This window comes from Sesamum indicum, linkage group LG2, assembly GCF_000512975.1.
Source record: "Sesamum indicum cultivar Zhongzhi No. 13 linkage group LG2, S_indicum_v1.0, whole genome shotgun sequence".
NCBI lineage: Eukaryota > Viridiplantae > Streptophyta > Magnoliopsida > Lamiales > Pedaliaceae > Sesamum > Sesamum indicum.
In genome coordinates this window covers 10,343,976-10,363,637 of record NC_026146.1, presented here as the reverse complement: position 1 = coordinate 10,363,637, position 19,662 = coordinate 10,343,976, and the positions used below count along the sequence as shown (strand labels likewise).

Here is a 19,662-nt window from a genome sequence, read left to right as displayed (position 1 = left end):
CTTGATGCTTTGATCTTCTCCGATGTTGACTTGGGTCTCTAATAATGTTCATTCGATGGTCTTTTGACTTGTTTTCGAATCAAAGCTATAGACTTGGAGAACTTGACTTGAATCCGAATATTTCTTGGTGGGATTGAAGCTTCGATCTTCCGCCAAGATGGATTTTTATCTTAACAACGCAACTTCGCGGATCTTCCGACTTCTTCTCGAATCAAACGTGGACTTTGAATTATTTCATCAATGAACGCCTTGATTTTTGCCTTGAACGCCATAGATTTTCCTTGATTTGCGCTTTAGAGGATTTTGAGACTTCTTAAAGGCTCTCTTGCTTGTGTCTTCACTCGTATCTTTAATTGTGTCATGAGTGGCCTCTTGACTTTTCTTCACGTGTGTCATGTCTTGCACCTTGAGTTGTCTCTTGACTTGTCTTCACTTGTCTCTTGTCTTGTGCCTTGAGTTGTGTGTTTTGTTGTTGATGAAACATCCCTATTTATAGTTGTAGGCTGGAAGATTTTGCCATATTTACTTAATGACGTGGCACGATATGATTGGCCTTTTATGATTTGTTTCATTAATCACAAGATGTGATATAAAATTACCAAATTATTGATATTTACTTCCTTTGTTGGCAAGAAAAGATTTAAATTACCTTGAATACTTCAACTCCTTACATGGAAATGTTTTATTTTATCCATTAATCAATATTTTATTTTATAAAAAATATAAAATTGATGGAAAAATATATTACACATATCAATATGTAATTGCCAATAAATTTTGCATGCTTACAGTATCTATTTTTTACTTGAGATGTAATATATTCATGTATACATGTATGCATACAACAAGTACATGAGATGTATCTTGTGTGTGTAAAGTGTATATCCTTGTGTATATGTCATTTCGTATATGATATGAAAGACAACACTCCTCCATCACTCTCATTATCTTGACCACTCTCTTCTCTCTATTCTCTTGTTCTACTTGAATTCAAGTTAGAGTAAGGTCATCTTGAACATACAGACTAATAGTACAATCAAGTCTCTTATACTACATACACCTTATCTTTAGCAAGATTTTTGTGTAGACCACCTTGCAATATAGTATATGTTCGATGTAGAGTAGATCTCGTTGGTCTTTGCATGTGCATACCGTCGGAGGATAAGAGCTTGAAAAAAGTCCTAAAATCGAAAAGGTAAAATTTCGTGATTACATTTCCACCACTCTTTGTTACAATAACAACTTGTTTTATTTCAAACTTCTTTTATGCTTATTGAGTGCCGAATGTTGGGGATTACGGGACTAGTTTCCTTCTGATTTATAATTTAAATATGCAAACTTTCATGCTCTCATTACATTCTTGTCAAGTCTCGGTCAATACAGATTCTTTCATTATCCCCCTATATATTGCACGGTACGGATAAGTGTATTTATAATTCTAACAGTACAATAAAACTTTACCATTGACTTAAATTTGTTTGATCCTTGTGATTTTTTATGTGATTATATGATATATCTCAAACGCGTACGACTCACAATATCCTGCTATTATCAGGAATACGTTGGACTAAATGCAAGAGAATGGGGTATGTGGAGCTAATATTCTTTACATATAGATCCGAATATATTGATCAAGTGGAGTTGTAGTCTATTTTGACACCATATGATGATGACGCCCCTGATATTCATTCCCTGTTGTTTTATGCCGCCACATGCCGTGGAACATAAGACATTTGTTGATTTACTATGCTATTGTGGAAATGCATCACCTGGAACTAGTTCTCCAGCAATTCAAAATGTTTTAAGATATTCCCCCGAACCCATTGGTAAGTGAAAGACATTACATTCACTAGATAGATAGGGATGTCAAGGGAAAGATTAGCATCATCTCACAAGGACTATATTGCACAGTGAAATGACGTCCAATTGTTGTTGATGGTAAGACCCAAGATAAAAAATGATCATGGTATCGTTCCTAATTATATGAGCTCGTATCACCAAATTATTTGGGTTAAAATATCGCATGGTATCTTATTGACAAACACACCCGGATATCGTATTGCAAACCCAAGAGTATGTGGTATGCATTTTGGTTGTTTTTTTTAGTTATTAGAATTACGAACACAAATGTCTAATTTTAGCGAATTATGTTTGCAGACTAACAGAATGGAACAACTCATGATGGAGTGTGACAATGTCAAATTGATTTATAGTCATTGTTAGAAATGAGGATTAGACACCGTGAAGTTGCAAGGAAAATTATGAATTTTTTGCGTTCACTGCATCCTGTTGTACGTGTCGGGACCAACTAGCACATACGATCCACTGACACTTCATACATATCATTTATCATAGAGGACTATGTACAGAACGTTAATTTAGAAATGCGAAGAAATTATGGAATATCTCCAGTTTTATTTGAAGGCCTAGACTTGAACACCCCTGATGAGCCGAGATAGAATGATCACCCTCAATGAAATAGACGGCATCCACGTTGTAGCACTGAGGGTCATTACGAGTGTAATAGAATTTCACTTGATATATCACATGCAATACTCGATTTGAAATTTAAACATTTATTGCATCTATTAAACTATTACATACACTACTAAAATATTCTTACCTATTACATTATTATTAAGTTTGACGTGGTCGATATTGTTGGCGTGCACGGGGTTGTGCTCTATCCATTTTGTTTTATATCATGGTCGAAAATGTGCCTGCCCAGGCTTCGGCAAACTCGTAATTTCGGATGATACACAAGCTCAAAATGGATGGGATCCCAATACTCCTCCACCCATAAATGCTCAAACCTCCATTGATATATCTTCTTATATGATCGAATATTATAATATGATGGAACATAATTTGAAGTATTGGCCCCAAAATATTGACATGTTTGTATGACATGGGAAGAAGGAATTTCATGAGTTCCCCACTTGCCACACGAACACTAATGATGCTTCAATATTACCATGTATGTATGTGAATCCTGACCAGTTAAGCTTACTGTTAGCACAGAGACAGATTTTTTGTTATAATCAAACTTCTATACTATGTAATGTATTGTCCCACTTTGGCTAGCCTTATAACCTGAAAGTATAATCAACGCACTGTTGATTATCATTCAGTATCCGATGACATCGTGTGGTACGCTCGAAAAAGTATGAGCTGAACGGAAGAACGTTATTTGTACAATAGTCATTGTATATAGGCGTGTGGTACCCTTCAGCACCACTTATACACACAGACATATTTGTTGTTGGGATACATGTTCGCCAACCACCATTAAGGAATAACATCCAGTGGGTCTTACCAATCCTCCCCAAAACAATTGTATGCTTCTTCATTCAATCATTTAAATTCTTCTATTATTTGGACAAACTTATGAGCACTCACCTCTACACCAACCCTCTAGTAAAGATCCTTCAATTAAATGTTGTTGAATTTCTTATTAAAGTTCGAACATACGTGCCCGTAAGCAGAACACTATGAATCCCACGAGAAAGCTTGAATGTTTGAACAAAATTAATAGCATATATCAACCTACTATGTCATTCCGAAATTAGACAAATTCGATTTTTCCTCACCAAGCATTAGATGTTTGGAAATATTTTCATGAACCATCGGCACAATGCTAGTGATTCTTCATCAATTTGTGTAAAAAAATAACAAGCACACCTGCTGATTTGCATCTAAAGTTACTACCAACAATAACTTATGCGATTTAACGTACTTGGTAATCTTAAATAATCTCATGCTAGACTTGAATATCCATCGGATAATCCAATTGCACCCTTTTGTTGCATCATATTTGCACGCAACCTTCCATAAATTTAGTTTGCTCTCAACCACACGGTATTCTTGTCTTGCAAAAACGGACCCAAAAATCTTGTACACTTATTTTCAAATGGTCTTTATTCTTAAAATCATTCCACATGCAAGCTCTCCAGTGTTTGAATCATTGTAAAACTACCCCAATTATCAGTGGGGATATTGAACGAGTCGACAAGTATCTTTGGATGTGTTGTATTGAAAAATTGAACAACCAAATATAGACAAGTTGGTTCCCATGTGCCAGCCATTTTCAAATTAATTCCTTCTTTCTCAACCCATTAACATTATTACCAAGTACATCCAACATAATTGGAATGCTGACATCATCATTTTCATGATTATCATCAACTTGACCCTCTACTTTAAGGTTATCTCGTTCTAAGTTCATTGAATCATTATTTAAGAAACTGTCGGTTTCTGGCTCAACATTCAAACACTCATTGTCTTGTTGGTTGTATGTAGATAGACCTGCATAATCTTCATTAATTCTAAACTTGCCCATTACTTGAGTTGCTACTTACATACTCAGTGAATCTTGTGTTAACATAGGCACCAACAAACGGGTCATCTATTATGAATTGCTCTGCTTCAATAAAATTATCAACAGACACATATCCATTCACTGAGTGAAAATCCAAAAATTGCACATCTCGATCTGTCTTAATTGGCAACATCGCTGCGCTTCTTCCACCAGCATTATATGTTGTGTATTTAAAATGTACTTCTAACTTAAAATCATTCCAATAGAAGCCAAGTTTTTCATACAAAATTGTTTCTAATTCGATGTTCATAGTACTATGATATATTTTCATAAATTCAATCAATCATATAAATCAATTCGTTGACCTCCAAAATGTATAACAATATCAATATTATTTTGCTATGCCATATCTTTACAATAAAATAAAATACATATAAAAAAGTTGAGCTAATAACAATGTCATAACGAAAATAATTAAATGCATAAATATAAAAAAAATTTAGTAAAAGGAACTTATTACACTAGTTTCAATAGTAAAAATCTTCGACTGGTTTTCTAAATCTTCAACCCATTTCAGCAATAACAAAAAAACTTCAAAGTAAAATATTTTTTTTCTGCAATTGAGAAAAATTATTGTATTCAAGTGAGAAAAATTATCAAAAGTTAACAAGCACAATGAGGCAATTACGATAAATTATCGCAATTTATTCAACTTGATGAGACACATGCTCAAGCATGTGTCCCATCCAGCACGTGTCCCATGGATGGGACGTTGCTGGTTCGTGAGAGAACCGATAGCTATGCCAAAGTCAGAACTGATAGCACAACTACGATTCTATTAAAAGTAGGACAGTAGCCTGCTTTTGTAGGCTGCTGCCCCTGCTTCAATTTTTTTTTTTTTTTGAAAAGATAGAACCAAAACAACGGCTCTGCATACTTTTATAAAAACTTCAAACGCCCCTATTTTCGTATTCTTCTTTTTTTGTATTATTTAAATAATCTTTCTCCTTTAACAAAATTTTCAAAATAGAAGGTGATTTCATGTATCTAACTCCGTAATACACAAAGACCTTTTGGTCCATGATTGTAAATAAGTTGGCAAAATTATTTCATTTACAATCAAAGTGAGGGTGAATGTAAAGATATATACTAGCCAATCAATTTTCATTAATTCTTTTTTACTAAACAAGACTTGACCAAACTTGTCCAAACTTGTCCATTTTGCTGATTTGAGACAATCAAATTATAGTTGCTCCAATATGTTTGGCCAGTTTCTCTTAAATCAGCGTATAGGGTTGTCTCTTTGCTAGCCCTAGGACATGTCTACGTTTCATGCTTTTTGAACATGAAATCAATGTACATCTTATGTCACGTGAAAATGAGACTGAAAAAAATAATCAAATACATACCTTCTGCACATATTTTATTATAGGCTAAATTGCAGTCATTTTTTTCAAAATTAAATGTAATTATAAGTATTTTTATATTATTTGAAAAGATACAAATATTTCTTTCAATTTAACATCCGTCTAACAAAAAACTCATTCCGTTAGCCTTCATTCAATTTTCATGTAATATTTTTTGTGATAAACTGACCAAAATTCTCTTTAGATTATAGGTTATAATTTTATATACTTTTTAGATTGTTTTTTAGAAATATTTTTATAAACTAATATTTTCTATGAATTATTTACTTTACCACCCTCAAATTTTTTGTATATTTTTCAAATGTTTCTTTTAAAAAATCAATAAGGGTAAAACAGTAAATTTTACCTTACCATTTAGGAATTATATAATTATTTTTCACTAGAGAGTGGTATTTATAATTTTTCAAATAATAAGAGTGGTATTGTAGTAATATAGTACTCTATTAGAAATAATATTTCAATTATGAAAGTTTAAATTTAAAAAAAAAACAAAGGAAAAGAAGTCCTTATGCAATCAAAAACATCAATTTTGACCCATTCTTTATTTCACATGAAAGACTAATTAAATTATTTAACAATTTATTTTATATCGTACTCAAACAACCATAAAAATATTGGCAAGACATTATATTAACAATTTAACACATTACTTACATTAAACTAATATAAACAAAAGAAAACGCTTTAAACATAAAAGTCTTTAGAAAAGTAAGTATTTAAAAATTAAAATTTTAAAGAAAATACATTTTTACAACAAAATTTTCGACTAATTTAATCTTTCATAAAATTTGATTTTACCCTTTATCTTTGAATCTTTTATTAATTTTTTTAATGCAAGTTTTTATTTAAAATACATTATATTTTATTAACAAATAAGGACATTTCATTATAGACAATACAAATAAAAAATTTATCTCTGAATTTAAAGAATATTAATAAATACCCAGTTGAAATAATCATTTTTATTATACCGTTTCATTATGTACAGTACACATCGTACCGTATATTCTTATTCGGTTTGTATAATCAGTATATAAATAAAGTAGCCATGAGAAGAGGATAAAGAATTTTGTTGATTAGTTGTATGTCATTATCATTAGGGCATAGTGTTTTACTACATTATGCTATGTTTTTAAGCATAAACATAGGACAATGTGCCCTAAAGTTAGCATCCATACTATATATCTACCACCAACCAACCACCCTTGATGAGAATGGACTTCACAAAACTGTACTCCCTCTTCATGCTGCAGATAATAATTCTGGAAATTTGGAATAGACTCCACATGACTACCAGCTCCCATGTTTCTTCTATTTTTTAGGGACCATGCCCCATGTTCTCTCATAATTACATGGTATTAATAGTTTTGGTGATTTATGATTTTTTTTTTGGCATCATTTTTAATAAATTAAAATGAAATTAGATGAATAATTGTTCGTTTTGCAATCGATAACGCTCCGGCTCATTCGATTATTATGAAGGGTTTAGTGGTTTTTATTCGAGAGACGTGAAAGGGGTCGTTTCCTTTCAGTGACTATTATATCCCTATATATGGAAGGATCTGGTGCTTTATTGTGAGAATGAAAACTTGCGGGTTTTTACGTATTTTTTCTTTTTTTAAGTATTTTGTGCTTTTTAAAGGTGCATTTTTGTATAAGTTGCATGAAGATATGGGACTCGAATAACATCTAAGCTTGAAAGGTCCATTTTTTCCTAGCAAGACTTTTTTCACAAACTAACTAGTGATACTATGGCTGACGTGTCATAATATATTGTGCAACGACAATTGATTCATATGAAAAATTGCATATGACATCAATTTGTTTGGTTCTTGGGAGCTGAATTAAAGAGTTTACGTCTGTAATTATAGGGTTGTTTTTTTATTATTTATTTTAAACATAGTTCATCTTTCCTTCATTCATGACAATTAGGCTTTTGCCTCAACAGCAAGATTGATGTTTCAAAACTCTTTACTAAGCACACGTCTTAAGTTAGAGGTCCACGTATGTGGGTGACGGACTACTCGTACAGTAATTTATTATTTTATTTGTTTTGAAATTATTAATATATTTATTGGAATTAAATATTTTAATGCATTTTATTAGAAGTAGCTTCCCTTGATCCATGTGATAAAATGGCTTTTTATCACATTGACATTAGAAGGCCAACCAACTAAGGTGAATAGCAACATTTTTGAAAGTGAGTCACTTGAAGGATGCCACTAATTTAGGGTCCTTACTTTAAATTAGTGATTCATATAGTATTTGTGCACACTATGTGTGTATATATATGCTATAGAATATAAAAATATCAAATTTAAATAAAAGATATTTTTATATGATAAAAAAATAAGAAAAATTATTTGTTTAGTCCTTTAAGTTTGTCTGCTATTAATTTTAGTCCTTTAAGTTTACACATTTTAGTTTTAGTCCTGTAACTTTAAGAAATGTGTACTTTTAGTCTTCTGACCCAATTTCTAACAATTTTATCCCTACACAGCTTTTTAAAGAGCAAATTTAGTCCATCTACATTCATTTTGCATCTCATAACTGATGCCCACAAGAAGGTATGAATTTATAGAAACTTAGTTTTATTTTGGAAGCATGTTGGGCCTTAGAATAGCATTAGGATGGACTATTAAGCTTTATTCTCAAAAGAGCAAAAGAGTCCTATATTAGGCTAAAGGACCGAATCTACACAAAATTGATAGATAAATGATTAAATCTAATATTACTAAAATTAAAGGACCAAAAGGGATTCAAGTCAAAATTATAGGACGAAAATTTTTTTTTTTCCAAAAAATAATTTAGTTGGATTGGAAAGTCAAGATTAAAAAAAAAAAATAGTCAATTTTAACGATTTTAATTTTTTAATAAATACTAGTAATTCTAATTATTATAATCCGCCTTACTTACAACCTACCTATTACATATCTATGTAATTCTGTTATATTTATATAATAATCTTTTATCTATTATTTTTGTATTATAAAATTCACTTTTTCTTTAAAAAAATTGTTTTTCTTCTTTAAAAAATTACCCTTTTTTTCATTTTTTAGTTGCAATTGCAAGCAAGAAAACAACCCCACTAGTTTATGTTTTTTAATAGCCTTGGCAATGGTTTGGGATTTTTCAAACTCTTCGGGGCGGGTTCGAGTCTAAAAAATTGAGTTATGGGCGTTGAATTCGAGACCTTCTCATGTATATTTTATTTTATTTTATATATTTTTTTTAATATTATTAATAATAGAGTTATAAAATGAAAATTATATTAGTAATATGATATAAATATTAATCTCTTCCCAAGTAATAATAATTTCACGGATGTATTATTAAATTTTATTTTTCTTTATATGTTTTCTTTTAAAATATAAAATTATTAGGCAAGAAAAAAACGAGTTACAATTTATGTGATTCGTAGTTTAGATTGACGCAAACTCACATTCTTTATAAATAAATAGATAGATTAAGAGATCAAGAATTTTAAATTTTCATATATTTGAAAATTATAGTTGATCAATCACTCCAAATCTCGTTTCAATTTAAAAGGTTAGGCCCACCCTATCGGGCGGATCTTAGGCCCACTCTAACGTGTCCTACTGCCACTCTTTATTTTTTTTTACCTGTCAGCTTGATTACTAAATAAGTTGAATGTAACCAAGTCAATTCGCTTTATTTGAAGATGATAATTAAATAATTTTAATCTAATTTATTGACAACTCCTAGTAAAAGTTTCCTTCTAATTTGGAGCAAAGTGAACCCAATCATGCACACCCCGAGTAAAAAAATGTTGTACTCTTGTACTCCATTGAGTCTTGGAAATTTTGTTTGGTATTATTAGAGGAAAAAGGAAATATTTGGGCAAACATGGTCAAAATGTATATCTTTCCTACCATTTCATATTTTTTTTAACAATATTGAAATTTACTATATTCTTTTCAAATATATTTACTTTTTTGTATTAAAGAAAATCCAAATATAACCCAATTTTTATTTATTGAGAAAAGTTCTTTAGTCGTGTGTCCAGGGGCAAAGCCAAGCCCCGTCGAGCGCTAGCGGCCGATAGGGTTTGGCTTCGTCTCGGATCTATTAGCCTATCAAGTCTTAGGTCTGAACTTTGTTTTACCTATTAATAAAAAAAAAATATTAATTTGTTTAAACAATAATTACTTCGGCATTCTCGTTTTAGTCTCTTTCTACTAGTTAGAATCACATAGTTTCCATTTAGCCCAAAAAAAAAAAAAAGTTTGCTATCTTGTGATTTTCTCAACACCAAGTTATAATTATCAAATCTTCTTGCTTGTAAGTTTCAACCTATCACTCGTTGTCGGAATAAAATTTGTTCGAATCAATTGTACTGACATTATTATATTTATTTAATTTGTAATGATTATTATAATAATTAATTTTTTTGGAAATTGAATAATTTTATTTACCACCTAATTAATTAAAATTTGATAGGGTTAAGCCAAATTTTTGAGTTCGCCACTGTGTGCATCAATTATATATTTCAAGATTTCTTTTATATATGCAAGCAGTCCTGACACGCTTTTCCTGTGTATATATAATAAATAATTCTTGATATTTTAAATTATATTATAAGTAAGAATAAAGTATATTAATTGGATATTTAAGTGAATGTAAAATTTAAAAATTTGAATAAGTTAATTATCTTATCAGTTGAATTGACATTTTTTGAATCACAAATTTTAGTAGAACAGTATCAAAATCGACTTTATATTTATAACACTTCTCTCTCTCTTTTACTTATAATACTATAGATATATATATTTATAAATATATATATATATATTCAATATACTATACATAGAATATGAAAATATTATTGTGAATTATCTTACGCCGGAACAATATAATATTTATCGTTAATGTAATTTATTCTTTTTTATATTTATACTCGGTATATATATAACATAATATTAGATATTTAATTTTTTTAAATACATCGATATTTTTAAATCAATCAACAAAAGAATTACAACATTAAATATGTAATACATTAATATTCTAAAATCAACCAACGACATAAAGCAAATAAAGAAAAACAACATAAAATTACTAAAATCGGATTGAATAATTAAATGGGATTTTTTCCATAGAAAATTTAATTCACTCTGGAATACGAGATCGACATTTGAAATCAAATTAAATAATACGTTGAAACAAAATAAAAATAATAATAAAATTACTATACGCACCGACTTCGTACAACTCAAATTCACGACCTCTTAATTATAACAATTGGAGCAACACCTCATTATCACAAATTAGATGTAAATAATTTCGAATTTTGCGTGAGAATGAGACAGCAATAATTGGAATGGTGCCAATTTGACATTGAACTCACTACCACAACTTAAATTCGGTAATTGTCACAATTGCAAAAAGATTAGGTTTTGCTTCTTTGGTAATTACAAAAAATTCAATTTTCGTCATTTAAAAAAGTGGTAAAAGTAAGACCCTCAATTTGGAAGTCTCATATTTTAGTTTCTTTATTTTTTTTTTCCAATCATCATTTTCTTTAATATAATGTATACTTAAAACATATTTTATTTTATTTTTAATCTACGCAATTTAAAAAGTGTCAGTGTAATAGAGTAACCACCTGATGATCACCTTGTTGTACTGTATTGCTTTACTTAATGAAAATTATATTTTTAAAAAAAAAATTATCGGTCTTTTTTTTTTAAAAAAAAAACTATCCCATTTTTACATATTTTTGGAATAATTACATCGTCTTTTTCCTAAATTTTCGTAAATTTAAATTTTTATGGAATTTTATTGAAACTAAAATATGCTTTTGTTAGGGGAAAATGGATTGTAGACCGATACTATTTATTACACGTGGAGAGTCAGAGTAATTAATTTTGGTTGACGGAATATATATTTATTAAAATACCCTTGAGAAATCGTCTTTTTAAGTTTTTAATTTTTTTTCTATAAAAATACTTAAAATTTACGCGTATTTAAAAATTAATAAAAAGTATTTAAAGAAATATTAATTAAGATCAATTATTCATGCTATTTTTCATAAATTAATAAATTTAAAAATTAAGGTACATTATATTGGATTACTCTGAATTTTGTTATAATTATAAGTATTTTTTAAAATTAATAATCATCTAACAAGTATTTTTTTATATTAAATTATTAAAAAATATTTATTAAACGATCATAAATTTTAAAAATATTTAATAAAATTATAGACACGCATTGGACATAGAGCTGTGTTGTATATATTATGGATGAAAGTCAAAAAAACAAAAGCCAGCTGTAGCATTATCTCCCTCGTATCTCCATTTGCCTAACCCAAAACTAGTACTACTACAACTTCGCACACACTTCTCGCAGATCTTTTCTACCTCAAGCTGCTCTGTTGCTCGCCGTAGTTTCTCTCTCTAGATTACTAATCTATATCTTTCTTGCTAAAACCCAATATCTCCTCCAACCCATTTTTGCAAGCGCAGTGAGGCTTCCCCAAATTCTTGAACCCTAAAACCCATCTAAAGCCCAGTTGGTGGTTTTGTGGTGTTTTTTTGGTTTTTGTTTGGTTGTTATCTGTTCGGTCAGAGTTAGTATGGGGTGATTGGAGAAGGTGTCGTGTGATTGGGTGAGGTGTGATGGAGTGGGATAGTAACTCGGAGTCTGATCTCAGCGGTGATGAGGAGGAGGAGGAGGAGGTGGAAGAGGAGAGTGGAGAAGGGTTAGGGTTTATGTTGAGGAAGAGAGGCGGAGGTGGGCTGCCGTTTCCTGTGGATAGGCTTCTGCAACCCTCGCCTTGTGGGTTTGTTGTGACGGATGCTTTGGAGCCTGACAATCCCCTTATTTACGTTAATTCGGTATTTGAGATGGTTACCGGGTACCGCGCTGAGGAGGTTCTAGGTCGTAACTGGTTAGTGTTTTCTTGAACCTCTCCACTGCCTCCCTCCCACTCTCCGTCTTGACTTCTCTTTGCGTTTTATGATTGGATAAAATGCTTTATGAAAATTCATCGGTAATTGTTCATTTTTCATCTGTGTGGAGATGTACGGAAACGGATGTTAATTTTGAGTCAGATAATAATGAGGACGAACAGAATACCTCGGGACCATTTACATAATGGTGACGGTTTATAACAAATGAGACAGACATTGGGTGGGCTAGAGCAGGAGGTAATTGATGTTGCAATTTTTCTGTTCTCATTAGTTGACGAAAAAAAGTATGAGAAAGTGGCAGTGCTAGGTTCAACGTTGTGTGTTGTTATAATTTATGCATTGCACTTAGTGGTCTTTGGGATTTGTAATCTTTGTTCTATTATTGGTGGCATTAGTCGGTAGAAAACATTTGTTTCGTCTCAGTTTTAGACATTTGAACCTTTGCCCTATTGTTTCTAAAGATTTGGTGGCATGGTAAACAAAAGTATTGAATGTCACATTAGATGATAACTGGAGGACAAAAACAGTTAATATTGAATCTCCTCCTTTATTTGGTTTAAAAACAACATCCGACATGACATGACTTTTTGTTCATGTTACTGTTCTTGGGTATAAAAGATGTGCTATTTTCTGGAGGTGACCCGTGACAGTAGACCCGGATCTGTTGCAATATATGTAATGGATGCATGAATTTTGTTACTCTCAACTATCTTGGTATATGGTATAGAAAAATTTTCAAGTGCATCAGGGTTTGTCCCACATGAAGAATGTGTGATGGGCTTAGGACTTTTAGGAAGGCATGAACTTTTGATTTTTATGTCTTAGTTACCTGACTTGGAACAAGGATAGATCAGTGTTTGAAAACTTGGTAGTCTGGTTGTGACTGTATTAAGTATTAAACAAGTTGACATTCAGCATAACTTATTGTGAATGTCATATCTCACTGGAAGAAAGTTGTACTGCAACATTTTGAATTATATTCTGAAAGTTGAACTGCCCACAGGATACATTATAAGTTCATTTATAATTTTATTTATGTCGAACAGGTGGTTTTTGAGTTTACTGAGACATGGTTATTTTTTTGGCACAAAATGCGACCTGGTTTATGTAATTTTACTTTGTTATGTTATGTTAACTGTATATTAAGTTTTAAGTGATATTTGTGGTCTTTATGTGCCAATTGGATTTTCCTAGTTACAGAACTTAGGTGAGATATCAATCAGAGTTCAGATTTAAAACATTAGATGGAGTCTGATGACAATTTGACAGTTGAAATGGCCAAATGAAGTTAGAAACATAAGATATACCCAGTACCTGGTTTCACAGATGAGTGCTAAACTGGAGTATCTTTTGAGCTTTAACCTCTAGCTTTGGGAGGATTCTCTGCCTACAACCTTAGGCTTAGGAACTGCTGTGACCAGAAGAAAGAGAGGTGAACCTCATCTGTGCTAATCAGTTACGATGTGTTGCGTCTGACCTTCTGTAGTGAACATCTATATCTTTTGTAATGTCAGCTGCAAATTTTCTATATTGGTATCTTTTGTGGGTGACAATGACAGAAAATATGGAGACTTCTTGGAATGGCCCAAATAGGCTGCAAATGAAGCTTTGCGTGTTTCGAAGGATTGGTAATGTTTTGGACTTTGAGTGAAGAGCTTTCAAAATCTAGTGTCTATGCAATGTTTCTTTGTTCCTTTTAATCCAGGGAGAAGAACAATTATTTATACATATTTAAGGTAAGAAGTAAAATTGCAAAGAGTGGCGGGCATCAAATAAAAAAATTGGACTTTAACCCAAATAGAGGGGTTTGGCTAAAGTGGATTAGGTATGAACTGGTTTAGGACAGGCGTTGAGTGAAGCAGAAATCGATGATTACCTGGGAATTAGGATTTGTTTTAAGTTGGAAATGTTCAGTTGACACTAAATTATTTGCCACAAGATTTGGAAAAAGGCGGAGAAAGAAGCTTGAGAATTATAATAATGTCTGAAAACATCCTTTCTCTCATTTTTCCTATCAGCTCGTGCTATTTTCCTCTGAGGTTTTCTACCTTTTCCATCTTTGAAGAATATTCTCTCCTTTTCAAAGTTACCTCTCTCTCAGATTATGATAGTTTGGGCATGCTCTGTTGGAAATGTTCAGTTGACACTAAATTATTTGCCCAAAGATTTGAAAAGAGGAGAAAGAAGCGTTAGAATTATAAATAATCTTTGAAAACTAATTCCCTTCTCTCATTTTTCCTATCAGCTTGTGCTATTTTCTTCTCGAGGTTTTCTACCTTTTCCATTTTTGAAGAATATTCTCTCTCTCAGATTATGATAGTTTGGGCATGCTTTTCTCATTATGTCATCAACCTAGGTTGTCAGCTGCCCTGCATTGCACTTATTGTCTGCTGCTTTAACACACCCTTTTGGTTCTGTGTATCCTTCCACTTGACTATGCCCATTTTTTTCTCGGGCTGGGGGGGGGGGTTGTTGGCATGTGAACATGAAGTGTCCAATATGGAATCCAGCCTGTTGCTTTCGTAGCATGTGTAAGTTAAGTTTATTTGTGTTTTACTGAATATATCTCTTTGACTCTGGTATTTTGTTCTTCACTTTCAGTCGATAACTTTGATCTGGATTCTGAGTCAATAATTGGAAAATTAGAATAAGTGTTGGCCAGAGTGGTCGAGCCTGATGTATGGTGGTTTGTGGCTGCCTTTATAGCATATGACACACTGAAATTTTCAAGCATGATAGTCTGTTGGAAATGGGAAAACCTGACTGTATCATATCCTAATGCTGACATGCTTGACACAGGGGAAAAAAAAGATACTTTATTAGCTGTTCTGGATAAATATTTAGATTGAGAATTTGCTTCCAAAATGGTTTTGGTGAGAGGGACTGGACAGCAGCTATTATTTGTTTTTGGACAACATAAAGTCATAAACAGACTTGAGGGTTGGATTTGTTATTTTGAGATATTATTACTTTTGGTGGCACCAGTTTCTGTTGATTATCTATTATGCTAGTTCATTATTTAAAGCTCTGTCAATCTTTTTTATGCCTGTGATGAACACCAAGAAATTTTGAGAAGCTTTTCAACACATGCGTCAAATGCTGGTATCTGGTTCTTGTGTCATTTGTAGTTTTCACAAGGTTGAAAGTGGTGATAGACCTTTGAATGTGATCTGTTGATTTCTTTGTTAAAAGCTTTCCAAGAACCTTAGTAATGGATTCTTTTGACTTTGGGCAAGAAGTCAGAAACACTGCAAATCCTTGTTTGTATTACACTTTACATCATTCTATTCGATTATTAGCTTAGTTGACTTAGTTAACGCGGCACTTATTAAATATAGATCTATTGCTGCTGGAATAGGAGGAACATAGGAATCTAGGGACTTCAGTGATCATAATAAGGAATTTCTAGACTAATAAAAATAACTGTTGTAGAAGTGTAGAACTGGGTTCGGGTCCTTGGGGAGTAATTACCTATTCTATTGAATGGATTTATTGGTATCTAAATGTTTCTGACCAAGTTTCTGAAGAGAGTAGAAACTAGATTGAGTTGATGGTAGATGATGTTTTTGCCGAATGCCTCTTGCAGTGAAGCAACATTTTATTTCTTAAACTTCTTAGCAACTTCCTTTTCGTAAGGCAATGCCTGCAAATGTTGGTCAAGATATTTGGTCAACGGATGCATTAGCTGTATGGTATTCTGTAAGATCTGCAAATTTTAGCTTACCTTTTTAGTTTAATTGCGCTACTCAAGGATGGTATAACTTTCCTAACTTAGATTAGGTTCGGTTTAACATTGTTTCACCTGACTGTTTTTTGGTAAAAGTATCTTTGGCTTTAAATAGAAGCTTTTGGTCTTCTCACCAGCAACTTCTGGTGGAAATATTGCTGTGTTAGTCTTGCATTTGTTTGTTTCTTATCTTCACTTGGTAATAATCCTGATATCTCAACCACTTTGTTCCAGAGGTATAATTTTTTTTTTAAGTGGAGTTAGTGAAATGTTTCAACTAATGTGTGGAAAGGGGTTCCTGTTTGCGAAGTTTGTGTTCTCGTTTTATTTCGGAGTGTTAATTGGCCCGTGAAGCACTGACTTGAAAAGTTCTGCATAATATGATTTATCCATCTTTCTATTGTTCTTCTGTTATGATCTATATCACGTTATGCTTTTAGATAGAAGTCCATGGATGTTATCACTAATCATGTCCTGAACAAAGAATATGGCCTTTGCTCATCTATGTCAGTGCTGTGACTCATTTGCTAGTTGTTATGTTATATTACTCTCCTCAACCACCAATACTAAAAGGTAAAGAATGATAATAAATAATAAGAAGACAGTAATAATTTGATCCTACGCACCTAGTGATGCTGGAAGGGGAAGGGGAAACTTGAAAGTGACTTTGGAAGTTGATAATTTACCTAATTTTTTTGGTTTGAATGGTGAGATTTTTATGTTTGGCACAAGTGTAGGAATTTTACTGTATTCTTGGTATTCGATGTACTTGACATTGCTGTATGTAGGTGGCTACTATATGCTTATTACTGACTTTATTCATGATTTTTTTGATTTTTAATTTGTAAACAGAAGATATAATAACCATTTGACCGAATTAAGTTATCGACCTTACCTCATCTCTTTTATGAGTTGCTACCAGTTTTCTTAACTCTTTTGAGCCGTCCTTTTTGAAGTTGCTAAATACATTGTCTGTGTTTTTATGTTTGTGATATGAGCGATAGCCTACTGAAGCCTTGATTATTTCGAAATTGCTGCAGCCGCTTCTTGCAATGCAGGGGCCCATTTGCCAAAAGAAGACATCCTCTTGTGAACCCCACAGTGGTTGCTGAAATTAGAAGATGTCTTGAGGAAGGGATTGAATTTGAAGGAGAATTGTTAAATTTTAGAAAAGATGGATCTCCACTGATGAATAGGCTTCGCATGACCCCGATATACGGTGATGATGAAACAATAACACATATAATTGGCATACAGGTCTTTACTGAAGTAACTCTTGACCTGGGCCCACTTCCAGGATCATTGGCCAAGGAACCTGCAAGAGCATCTGATAGGTTTAGATTTAATATTTCTCTTTCTGGAGTGGTTTCAGATGGGAGTCGGAATATCGGCCGTGGGGTTTGTGGAATAATGCAGTTAAGTGATGAAGTACTTGCTCTGAAGATCCTTTCACGATTGACTCCAAGGGATATTGCTTCTGTTGGCTCTGTTTGTCGGAGGCTATATGAACTAACAAAGAACGAAGATCTTTGGCGAATGGTCTGCCAGAATGCATGGGGTAGTGAAACAACTAGAGTGCTAGAGACTGTGCCCGGTGCTAAAAGGTTGGGATGGGGTAGATTGGCAAGGGAACTAACCACTCTTGAAGCAGCAGCGTGGAGAAAACTCACTGTTGGAGGTGCAGTTGAACCGTCTCGTTGCAACTTTAGTGCTTGTGCTGTTGGCAACCGTGTGGTTCTTTTTGGTGGAGAGGGTGTTAACATGCAACCCATGAACGATACATTCGTGTTGGACCTGAACTCCACAAATCCAGAATGGCAACATGTCAAAGTGAGCTCTCCACCTCCTGGGCGCTGGGGCCACACACTTTCTTGTGTGAATGGTTCTAATCTTGTCCTGTTTGGCGGTTGTGGAAGGCAAGGGTTACTTAATGATGTCTTTGTGTTGGACTTGGATGCCAAACATCCTACTTGGCGTGAAATCTCTAGCTTGGCTCCACCACTTCCTCGATCTTGGCATAGCTCCTGTACCCTTGATGGGACTAAGCTAATAGTCTCTGGTGGTTGTGCAGATTCTGGAGTGCTTTTGAGTGATACCTTCTTGCTTGATCTGTCGATGGAGAAACCTGTATGGCGGGAGATACCTGTAGCATGGACTCCACCTTCACGTTTGGGCCACACTTTGTCTGTTTATGGTGGACGGAAAATCTTGATGTTTGGAGGTCTTGCCAAGAGTGGTCCTCTACGGTTTCGATCAAGTGATGTGTTCACTATGGATTTGAGCGAGGAAGAGCCAGGTTGGAGATGTGTTACAGGGAGTGGGATGCCCGGTGCTGGAAATCCTGGAGGCATAGCACCTCCTCCTCGGCTAGATCATGTGGCAGTGAGTCTTCCTGGTGGTAGAATCCTTGTTTTTGGTGGTTCTGTGGCTGGTCTTCACTCTGCTTCCCAGCTTTACATTCTTGATCCAACTGAAGAGAAGCCAACATGGAGGATTCTGAATGTACCTGGGCGGCCTCCTAGATTTGCATGGGGTCATAGCACATGCGTTGTTGGAGGGACCAGAGCTATAGTTCTTGGAGGTCAAACTGGGGAGGAGTGGATGCTGAGTGAGCTTCATGAGCTATCGCTAGCAAGCTCCGTCATATAATGACGAGTAACACGAAATTTGTCAGGCTACTTCACAGAAAAAAAATTCTTTTTGGTTTCAAGAACGTGATACCTGTTCTAAGCAACCAGTTTGTAGAGATTATTTCTGCATTTTGGAAATGCTTGACCGTGCTGTTCTTGAATTTGTTTCTTGTAATGCTCCTTGGAGCATTTGAGCTAATGCCTGCTCTCAGTTTAATTTTGTGAGTTTTGTATGAAATTTCCGAGAAAATGCTGCCCGTTGTTAGTTCTCTCTAGGCTGCTAGTACTCGGTAGAAACATAGGGCATAATATATTTAGTTTTAGCTTACTCATGTATATGGTGTTGTGCTTCAGGTTCTGTAAGATGAAGCTTGAGAGGAACACAGCAACAAGATAGAAGGAAAAATATATTGGGGTGTATGTATGATTTATGTTTGTGGTTTTTTCTTTATATGTCAATAATTCATCCGACCTGTCAGACTGTTGCTTATTCTGCACTTCTATGGTTTGGCCGCTGTTACTGGTTGTGTCCATGATCATATTTTCTTGTTCTACTTGTTGATTCAGTTGTTGTTCGACTTAATGAAAAAACCATTTTTCTGTATCTCCTAATAAATACTCTCTG

General features: G+C 33.3%; 1 protein-coding gene across 1 annotated transcript; it reads left to right on the top strand.

The window, feature by feature from the left end:
- Positions 12,027–19,612, top strand: LOC105155711 (adagio protein 1-like). The gene is made up of 2 exons (XM_011071633.2): positions 12,027–12,658; positions 17,448–19,612. Exons 1-2 carry the CDS (start codon positions 12,387–12,389, stop codon positions 19,054–19,056), a joined length of 1,881 nt encoding a protein of 626 aa, XP_011069935.1. The 5' UTR covers positions 12,027–12,386; the 3' UTR covers positions 19,057–19,612.

What these genes read in the sequence shown, in the direction of transcription:
- LOC105155711 (XM_011071633.2), top strand. Translation starts at nt 12,387, where the DNA reads ATGGAGTGGGATAGTAACTCGGAGTCTGATCTCAGCGGTGATGAGGAG. An exon ending in GAGGTTCTAGGTCGTAACTG is followed by an intron (nt 12,659 to 17,447) that starts GTTAGTGTTTTC and finishes AAATTGCTGCAG; the next exon opens with CCGCTTCTTGCAATGCAGGG.